This window comes from Apis laboriosa, unplaced genomic scaffold, assembly GCF_014066325.1.
Source record: "Apis laboriosa isolate Shangri-la unplaced genomic scaffold, ASM1406632v1 scaffold105_cov147, whole genome shotgun sequence".
NCBI classification, from domain to species: domain Eukaryota; kingdom Metazoa; phylum Arthropoda; class Insecta; order Hymenoptera; family Apidae; genus Apis; species Apis laboriosa.
This window is the reverse complement of record NW_025220714.1, coordinates 998,575-1,009,474: the sequence shown is the minus strand read 5'-3', so window position 1 is coordinate 1,009,474 and position 10,900 is coordinate 998,575. Positions and strand designations below refer to the sequence as shown.

The window sequence follows — 10,900 nt, the reverse complement described above, 5'->3', positions numbered from 1 at the left end:
CGCGGAAAATTCGAAAGACGAGAGTTAATTATAACGACTCGGACAAGAGGCTTGTCTCTTCAACTGATTCGTTTGTTCCGTGTTCATTGACTACAATTTTCTTATGTTGATACACGCTTCTTTGAATATAAATATAATTCTCAGATATGTATCGATGATTCAATTTTTACTATTTTATATTATAAATCTTTTTATACAATTGATCGTAAAACTATTCAATATGTATGGATATTTGATATAGTTTATGAAAAATTACACATCATATAAAAAAATATAAATTATATAACTCGATATTAATTTTTGATATATATATTTATTATATTTTTATTCTACAAATGATAATTATTTCATTGTCAGAAATAATATAAACTAGCTTCAATTGTTTGTGTAATACATTTATTACGCGTATTTGTACGTAAGAGTGTAGAAAATTGAAAGATGAAGTTTAATTATATTCTCCGACTGTCGACTAACTTGTTTTGATTGTCGTTTTTCTTATTTATCGTCTCCTTGAACTCAGATTACAATGCATTTGATTGCGTTACATTTAAAGATTTATTATTAGAACGCGAAATTTAAGACTATCTCGTGGATATACAATTGTATGACCGATTTCACAATATATTGCTGATTCACGAACGACTGTATTGAATCATTATGCACTAATGTAAAATAGTTGCTTATCATGCTCTTGCATATGCAAACTTAAACCGATCACTTAATGAATAAATTATAACAATATGAATAAAGCAGAATTTTAAAATCATATATATATATATATATATATTATTTGAATCTGATAAGAATGAATTGATGCTTTTGCATATGCAAATTTAAACTGATCACTTAATGAATAAATTATAACAATGTGAATAAAGCAGAATATTATATATATATAATTTTATTTGAATCTGATAAGAATGAATTGTCAATTGAAATGTTAGTCAGAATATAGATAATTCAAAATTTCCGCGATTTATATAACTCGATTATTTATATAAGCTCTGCACCAATAAGATTGTTCAACGATTGTGATTGGTGAGAAGATGTTCCAAGAAAAACTATTTATTATGAAAACGTTATTCTCTCTCTCCAATCAGTATACACAAGGATTAATGAAAAGTAATATCTATCTATTCTATTCAATGAAAGCTTATCCTTCTTTCTTAACCTCTAAAATAGAATTAAAATAAAAATGAAAACGTTAACTTGGATAATTAAGATTTTTCTTGAAATATCGGGGAAAAAGTTTTTAAAGAATTTTTAATTTTACGTAAAAGATGTATGTCTTAAAATGATCCACTGATCTTTTTTGATTGTGCAGTGCAATCATGTGTTTCCGCATTTGTTATGTAGATGCGGTACTGTTCGGTTTAGTATGCATTCCTATAATGCTCGTGTATGTATACGTGCGGACCCAGATTCACTGCAGCATACATGATTATTATCAAATAGAACGTGAAATGCATGTGACTTCGAGGAAAAAGGTGATTCGAACTGTGCATTCAACCAGTAATTGATTTACGATACATTTCAACATATCCATCATCAACAAATCCATGAATTTCTGAATTGAAACATTTGGGCAAAAATATATATATTACATACATGTATAAAATTTAGGTAAATTCAAAACGTGAATTAAAACGATATACCGAAATGAATTCTTTTTTCTTTGAATTAAATCTTTTAGATATTCAATTCTATAAAAAATTACGTATAATATTTCGATTAAGTAAAAATATATTCTGATAAGTTTCATTCAGTATTTTACAATCGTTCATTGAGAATATCGCGTTTGTATCTAAAGGTAATTGACTTCCTGCGCACGCGATCTTTTTCATTAATAGACAATATTTGCAATTATTTATTAATTATTCTTTCATATATATATATATATATATATATGTATTTAATATAAAGAAAAAATTATTTAGCACTTCCAAATCGCTTTTCGTAATTTAATTCTTTTCTTTAAAAGAAAAAAACTCATTTATATTAAATTATCTATGAATCATTATTGCAAAGGAAGAAAGAATTAAAAAAATAAAATTCAAATAAAAATTTAATAAAAGTAGAAGATGAAATAAATTTCTTAAAATTCAAAAATTTTCAAATTTTTAAAAAATATGAGACAATATTTATAGAAATGATGTTTAAATAATATTGTATTAGACATCCAGCCAGAATCAAAACGATTAAAAACGAATAAGAGCAAGATTGCATGGCGCTGCTACTTTCGCTGGTGGCATATTATTTGCATAGATGCGTTTATATGGCAGAGATACACATAGAGGTGAGAGAGTGCGATACGGCATAGAACATATCCGCGACTTCATTCCTCACGACGGCGCGAATCGATAAACGGCGACCATCACGCAACACACAAACCTATCCTCGCCAACAACCCCGACCTCGACGACCGGCTGCACCATTCCCCGGATCGTACGGCATCTCTACACATCTTATCATTAAAGTAGACAGTTTTCGATGCATCGGTACATTCGACAATTACATAACCTATAAATTTTCCTTTCTTCGGTAATTTGCAATCATTTATTAATCTCATTTCTCTTTAATTTATATACAATTAATTTCTTCTTTAAAATCTTTCTAAATAGCTTTACTTGTTTCCTTATTTTAAAATGATGAAATTGATGAATCTGATGAATAATAGAAATCTTTAATTAAACAAAAATTTTTGTACATTTTGATATGAGCTTGAATAATGATACATCTTTCTTTCTCTATTCTATATTCATATTTTATTAATCTGACTTTCATATTCATATGCAATCAGACAAAAAACGTTAAATAATTTCATGTCTTTCTTGAGTGACAGTGTTGGATTTTTACGTTATTTTTTTGTTTTTATAGAATTCTATTCAAATATCTTCTATTCTGATTATAAGATTTTTTTGTAGAAAATATTAAAATCAATTTCAAAAAGATTATAAAAAAAATTATTTCAATTATTTTTGCCTGCAAATCAATTATTTTATTTTTATTAAAATATATTTTTATCAGACGAAAGGATAAATTCAAAAATTTGAGAGGTCAAGTATACGAAACGAGAAAAACGTGACAGATTTACTAAAGAACAATCCATTCGAAGCAAGTATTCGAGTACCTAGAAATGAGGTTATTTTAGATGGTATGTAAAAGCAGTGAATGCGAATCATTACTATTTGCATTCATAATAGTTGCAAGTTACTTAGATATAATCGTTATTTTAGATAATATATAATGTACTTGTATATTAGAAATAGAATAGATAAAATTAATAAAAACAACTGTGTTCTATAAATATTATTAAATTAATACAAAACTATAAAATATACAAATAAATATTAAAAAAAATTTTATATAACTTTTATAAATATTTTCTAAAACTTTCTACATATTTTTAATTTAATTTTATATAATATTGTTATATTATAATGTTCAAAAAAAAATATTTTCGAAAATATTTCATCGATTTTTATAATTTATACAATGAAATTTTTTTTAGAAGCATTTATTAATTTTTTTATAAATCTATATTTTTTTATCAAATCCATAAATTTATTTCCAATAAAATAAATGATAAATTAAATATATATACTATTTATCATATTTCATAATTGAAAATAAGTCTTGTCATGATCAAAAGCATATGCTTCTGCAAAATAACACAGAACGCCATTCTGTAGTAACTAAAAATCGTCAAAAGTTTGGCGCGAAAACAAAGTGCGCATGTAAGAAAAGTGGCGGACTAGGTGGAGCTGGCAGCGCAGTGAAAACAGAAACCCAAACCGGTCATGGAGGCTAGTTAACGACTGTGCGCCGCGCTTGTGAATAGTAATTTCACCAAGATATTGTGTTATTTACGCGGACGCTAGAGAATCGACTGAAAGATTGCCGGTTTAAACGAAAATGGGTGCATATTTGTCAGAACCGATTACAAAGAAAGTGTCGAGCGATGAAGTGGGCAAGAATGTCGCATTCGGCGCGAGTTCCATGCAAGGCTGGCGAATTAGTCAAGAGGTAAGCTAAAACTCTCGAGCGGCCAGTGCACCGTTACCCAGTTTCGTTTCGATAAGAGAACTGTTTGCCGGTTCTCTGTTTCGCTAAGGTATTACGACATTCATTCTAATTTATCGTAACGTAATCCATCTATGTGTCGAAGCGCGAAATTCAGTCTATTCGATTCGAGAACGACAAATATCGTGCTTATAGAAACAACAGTGCACCGACGTTTCGCTTATGAACAAAACAGTACTATTACAAAATTAAAAATATTCATTGTCATAGTTCGAAGTTACTTCTAAAATGAAAGTTTTTCAGTTTATAAAGACTTCTATTCTCTATATAATTTAATAACTTATTATTGTTACTAATGTAAAAACCTAAAACCTTATATTTCTATTATTCTTTTATCTAATATTTCATAACTATTGAACTTATACTTTAAAAAATATTCTAATAATATCTACATATTTTAAAATAATTTACTAATAGTTATTTTCTAAATAACAACATTAAATAACAATTTGATAAATTTAAAATTTTGTCAAAGATTTCTTTTGTAAAATAATGTGATTTGTTTATATATAATTTTTTAATATATTCTGGCTATTGAAAATATCTATTCATTGATAACTGAAATATTTATATATATATATGTGATAATAATATAAAACAAATAATTTTATTTATGCAACGTACATAATAATTTTCATATTTATATATTCATTTTAATTGATTAAAATATTAAATATGTCATGAAATATTTGAAATTAATCTTTTAAAGAATTATTAAGTATATTTAACAATTTTTTTTTAATGTTTTTAATTATATAAAATTAAAATTAATTGGAATATATTTATATAAATATTATATATAAAATAATATTATATATAAATATTATATATAATTGGAATATATTATATAAAATATAATATAAAATATAATTATTTGTTTATAGGATGCACATAATTGTTGCATAGATTTTGATGAAAATATTTCATTATTTGCTGTATATGATGGCCATGGTGGTCATGAAGTAGCAACGTATTGTGCAAATAATTTACCAGATTTTATTAAACAAACTGATGCATATAAAAAGGGAGATATAAGACAAGCTTTAATTGATGCCTTTCTAGGCTTTGATGCTACACTTGAAAAATCTGAAGTAGTTAGTATTCTCAAAGAACTCGCAGGAACATCTACTTCAGATAAGAAAAAAGAAGAATTAAATGAATCTGGTGCGTTTCTTTTCATATTAAAATATATTCTTATACAAATTATATTAATCTAAATTAAACTATTAATTATTATATTTCATAATTATTAGTTTGTTCCATCTATTTCTTTGTACAAAAATATATTTAATAAAGTTGTCTTCATACGTTACATTGCACATAGATGAAGAAGAAAATGTTAATAATCTATGTATGGAGGCAACAATGCCATTGGAAGAAGTAATAGCAAAGTATCAATCAGAATCAAATCCTAATGTAAAAAATGAAAAATGTAATAAACGAGTATGTTCTGCAAGTCCTTATCTACGTGGTCGAAGAGGTAAAGAAAAAGCAAGTTCTTCATCATCTGGTGCAGGATGTTCATCATCTTCATCTTCGTGGAATACAAATGAAACTGATGTGAGTAGTTCCAGTCAACCATGTGGATCAACTTTATCTAGTACAATGGAAAGAAAAGAATCAGAGTGTCCTGGAAACAATGAAGCTGAACAAGTTCTTGATTCAACTACCAGTAATGGAAATGCACATGCATCTACACCTGTAGAATCTACAGCAGATGTAGAAACAACAAAAAGTGCAGATATGCCAGATAGTTCTGAAGATGTAAACAAGGAAGTAACAAGTCCTGGTAAAATTACATCTATAGAATCAAATGCAAATGAAGTAGAAATAAATGGTGCAGAATCAAAGCAAATTGGAGATGCAGATAGTAGTAAGGGTGGAGGAGATAATGTTTCAAGTAGTTCATGTATCCCTATAGAAAATGGAGATGCAGGACAACAAGAACGGATAACTAGTACTGGTAGAAGAAGAATTCAACCTGTTACATTATATCATACTCTCTTAAAAAAAGACAGTGAAGTTTCTGAAGATGATGATGATGATGAAAATGATGAAACATTTGATGGAATTCCAGAAAGGTAGAAATAATTTTATTTAAAATAATTAAAAAATAAAAATATTCTTATTTTTATATTTTAATCATCCAAATTTTAATTATTCATATAATCTTTTTATTACACATTACTTCCTATTATAAAGTTTTAGTGACGAAGATGACATAGAAGATATTGATGAAGATGAAAGTGATGAAGATGAAGATGAAGAAGATGAAGATGGAGATGGTAATATTGATGATGATGATGATGATGATGATAGTGAAAGTCTTATGATGGATACAGAAGAGGTATTAAAATTTTTTCCAAAATATATTTTATTTAAGCTTAAAATATTATGTTATGGTAATTATGAATATTTAAAATAAATATAAATAATTCATTTATACAGCCAGGTTATGATAGTGGATGCACTGCAGTAGTTGCAATTTTAAAGGACAATGAATTATATGTGGCAAATGCTGGAGACTCCCGTTGTGTTTTATGTAGAGATGGTCAAGCTATTGAACTTAGTTTAGATCATAAACCTGAAGATGAACCAGAAATGGAACGTATAGTAAAAGCTGGTGGAAAAGTTACAGCTGATGGTAGAGTAAATGGTGGCCTTAATTTATCAAGAGCACTTGGGGACCATGCTTACAAACAAAATGCAGACTTGCCACCACAAGAGCAAATGATTTCTGCTCTTCCTGATGTAAGGCATATTACAATTGAACCAGAAAGAGATGAGTTTATGGTGCTTGCTTGTGATGGTATTTGGAATTTCATGTCAAGTCAAGATGTTGTACAATTTATTCGTGCTCGTTTAACTCAAAATTATGAAAAATTATCAAAAATCTGTGAAGAGGTATAAAATATATATTTTATTTACAATTACTTTTTTCCTTATTTTGATTTAAAATAAATATTACTTATTAACAAAATTATTACATTATAGCTATTTGACCATTGTCTTGCACCTGATACCTGTGGAGATGGTACAGGATGCGACAATATGACAGCTGTAATAGTACAATTTAATTCATCGACTAATGCTGTAATGAATAGCACTATTACTGACGTATGTACTGTTAAAAGATCATTATCGCCATCTATATCGACAGAAGAAAATAATGATTGTATTATGCAGGATGACACAATGAAATCTTGTAAACGACTTAAAACTGAAGCAACTATATGAGAAATGTGTTAAATATTATAAACTGTTATAATCTTTGGAGACAGATGAGTGAATGTGAATTTATGTAAAATTATGTAATTCTATAAAAAAAAAAAAAAAAAAAAAAAAAAAAACTGTGAATTTTGAGCGGATACTCAATGGTGATCGATACCAGTTACTTTAAATATCATGTAAAGTATGTTATAGCTGGCTATTGGAGGCAGACTGATAAATTGGAGCATATGAGGATGATACTTTGCTACTAATATTTCAATATTAGAAACTTTATTTGATATAAAAACTATGGTTTATTTTTTTTTTCAAAATCAATTATTTTCAAAACTACACTATTATTATTTGATAGTGTACTATCGATATATATATCAATAGTGTACTATATAGTCTAACATTTTAATAATGTTATGTACAAAAAGATATAAACAGTCATATGAACGATTCTGTATTATATATTAATGAAATAATAGATATTTCACTTCATAAATACTTTCTACAATAACGATAAGATAGATGATAAGTATAAATAAAATCAATCTGAAATTATTTATTAAATCGAAGTCTTGTAAGATTTTATATAAATAACATAAGATATCATAACGATTAGATTAAAAATAAATTTTTGAAGTTCTTTTCAAATTTTTCAAATGACTTTTCACATTTTGACTTTAAATATTTTCGTTATTTTATCTTTTTATCAAACAAAATTTAATTATGTTTGTTGTATTTAATCATCCTATTTGCTCCATTAATGTCTATAAAATATACTCTTTGAGTTTTTAGATAACATCCATAGTAGATATGTAATTGTACATATTTATAAATTTAGATTATAGGATTTATATTTGTAATTCAACACGATACCATTTCTTATTTTTACGAAATAAACTTTATTTTTGAATCCCTGGGTATAGTGGTTGAATGGATGGGTGTGCGAGTAGTCTTAAAATGTGTAAACTGTATTGTGTAATGAAGACAGTTGCGTATTACGCATTGCTAATTTGTGATCTTGTACTAAAAATATTGTTAAAAGAGTATGTACTATGTTACAGAATACTATCTACTTAAAATATTTAACATTTTTTTTAAATATCTTACAGCATGAGATATTCTGTAAATTTATGACAACATAAAAATAATATTTTAAAAAAGAACAATAAAATAGATTAAATTTAAATATATTTAAACATACAAACATTTTGAAAATTAATAAGATATGTATTAAAATTAAAAAAAATTAATTTATCGTAAGAAATATGTAAAAAGTAAAGGTGAAAAAAAATATTTAAATTATTTATATGTTTTTAAGAAATACATGCTTTATTTTAATCAAATTATTGTACCTATATTATATGCTTATATCGTTTTTCATTTTATATAATTAATGAAATTCTTTTTCTATATAATTAGAATATATAAGTAAGAAAAATTTTTAATAATTAAGCTCTAGCAACTTGATAAATTTTTTTTATTTTCAAGTCATTTTCATTATATCACTATTTCACCAATATAATAAGGACAACGACTGTCTATTCGTAAAACATATAAAGTTTATATTCGATAAAATAATATAGATGTTAGATAAATAATTAATATAATTAATTGATCACCTGCGATATCTTAAGATTGCTTCAAGTTTTATATTGTTATTTATCTTCTGCAACCGTATGCTCACGTGTAATTGCGGCTGTTAGTAGATAGTAATTATATAACAATATTGTTTATAATTATAAAAGAAAAGCAATCGCGCAATTTTTATGAAAAAGAAAAAATAATACTATTATCAAAATGATTATTAGTATATTAATATTAGAAACATACATAGAATGATTCAGAATTAACTAATGTGCCTTTCTGATTCAGGGGTTCAGAACCTTTACGATATGTGTGTACATTTGATGCCGTCTTATTAAGAAAGGTTTAAACTCCGACACCGTCTTAATTACAAACTTCGTCATAAACTTATGTATAAATATTTTGTTTCATAATATATGTCACTCTAATCATATTTAATAGTTTTATTTATTTTCCTTATTTTATGATCAATTTATTTTCTAAAGAAAAATACAAACATTCAAAATATATTTAATAAAAATAGATATATTAATTTCAGCTTTTCAAATTTTTAATTCACTGTTAATTGTTCAATAGTTTCTAATTGTTCCATTTCGATTTTTTTTAGAGAATCATATTGTATACGAAGTCTCTCAAGTTCCATAGATTTTTCAACTATCTGTGCCTGCAATTAATATATATAAATATTTAAATTATTTTAAATTAATTTATTGAATATATCTATCAACAATATGCATTTTTATATAATCTTATAAGAAATTAAAATAATTGATTTTTTGATTCATCAATCATTTATCAAAAATAACTAATATTCAGTAAAATATTTTAATTTTGAAACAACCTGAATTTGTTGTTTTTGAGCATCCCTTTCTTTTTCAATAGATCGAAGCAAGTTTCGGGTTCCAATAGTTTTCATTTTTTCTTTTTCCACCTCATTTGCTATTTGATCTATTATTTCTATAAATTCATCGGAATTGGTTTGAAATTCAGTAATTTCTAGGAAATAAAAGATACAATAAATATCGAATGAAATATAAAACGAATCTAAATCATTTGAAATTCATTTTCATATAAATAAATATATAAATATAAATAAATAAATATTTAAAAAAGATACAAATCATTTTGTATTGCAATTAATAAATAAAAATATATACATAAAAATCAATTCAAATGAATAAAAATAATAAATATGTACTAAATTTAATTATAAATTAAACTATTTTTATTACTATTAATAATATAAATTATTAGAAATAATTTAATAAGATGATTTTTAACAATAAGTTATTTTAAAAAAATATATTCGTATAATGGGAAAATAAATAAATATATTTTAATTCAATATTTTAATAATATATATTTTTTTATTTATTATGATTTGAAGTACCGATCAAGGCGGCAATATAGATGGCAGCAATTACTATAAAGAAGGATGTAAGTGTAGATACAAGCATTTGTTTTGTATTGAAAATATACTTAGCAATTACAAAAAATAAAAAATAACGAGGTAAGTCAATTGACAAAAATATTCATAAAAATATTTTCTTATTCAAATTGTATATGTCAAAAATGTTAACAAATATATATTAGCTTGTGTAATTATAATAATTTGTAACTAAAACTTACTCGAAATGAAATTTTTACATTCTTCTTTAAGCTTATTTGTCTGATTTGCAACTTCTGGTTCTAATACACGAATCTTACTTAAATCATCGATATAAATTCCATACTTTGCTAAAGGGTCAGCCATTTTCTTAAATAAACAAACGATTAACTGGTAGTTGCGCTTGCGCGTATCTAGAACTAGTCTTCGTTTCTTTGTACTAGTCACTCGCCAAAATGGGAATACGATAGGCTATATTTTTTTTTGCCGAGTCGTAAGACACAAAAAAGTAGTGGAAAAATCGTGTTATTTAATAAGATTTTAATATTTAAAATGAGATTAATAAATATCACATAAAATATCTTTCTATTGGTTATCGTTTATCGTTGTGTTGGCGCTCAAGAC

General features: G+C 25.5%; 2 protein-coding genes across 6 annotated transcripts; one reads left to right on the top strand and one right to left on the bottom strand.

Moving 5' to 3' along the window:
• Positions 1 to 2,261: 2,261 nt before the first annotated feature.
• LOC122720331 (probable protein phosphatase CG10417) lies at positions 2,262 to 7,840 on the top strand. 4 transcript variants are annotated; one of them, XM_043946986.1, is made up of 8 exons: positions 2,262 to 2,541; positions 3,028 to 3,154; positions 3,759 to 4,026; positions 4,968 to 5,247; positions 5,408 to 6,164; positions 6,286 to 6,430; positions 6,532 to 6,987; positions 7,078 to 7,840. In XM_043946986.1, the coding sequence occupies exons 3-8, from the start codon at positions 3,916 to 3,918 to the stop codon at positions 7,318 to 7,320; spliced, it is 1,992 nt and encodes a 663-aa protein (XP_043802921.1). In that variant the 5' UTR covers positions 2,262 to 2,541; positions 3,028 to 3,154; positions 3,759 to 3,915; the 3' UTR covers positions 7,321 to 7,840. The 4 variants fall into 4 exon arrangements, with proteins under 4 accessions (XP_043802921.1, XP_043802912.1, XP_043802904.1 ...); XM_043946977.1 differs by having other exon boundaries at positions 3,693 to 4,026; XM_043946969.1 differs by having other exon boundaries at positions 3,678 to 4,026.
• Positions 7,841 to 8,685: 845 nt separating this feature from the next.
• LOC122720197 (intraflagellar transport protein 20 homolog) lies at positions 8,686 to 10,722 on the bottom strand. Of its 2 annotated transcripts, none has more exons than XM_043946743.1 (3): positions 10,597 to 10,722; positions 9,731 to 9,885; positions 8,686 to 9,553 (listed from the first exon to the last, which is right to left on the bottom strand). In XM_043946743.1, the coding sequence occupies exons 1-3, from the start codon at positions 10,640 to 10,642 to the stop codon at positions 9,440 to 9,442; spliced, it is 315 nt and encodes a 104-aa protein (XP_043802678.1). In that variant the 5' UTR covers positions 10,643 to 10,722; the 3' UTR covers positions 8,686 to 9,439. The 2 variants fall into 2 exon arrangements, with proteins under 2 accessions (XP_043802678.1, XP_043802669.1); XM_043946734.1 differs by having other exon boundaries at positions 8,688 to 9,553; positions 10,519 to 10,650.
• Between the last annotated feature and the right edge of the window lie 178 nt (positions 10,723 to 10,900).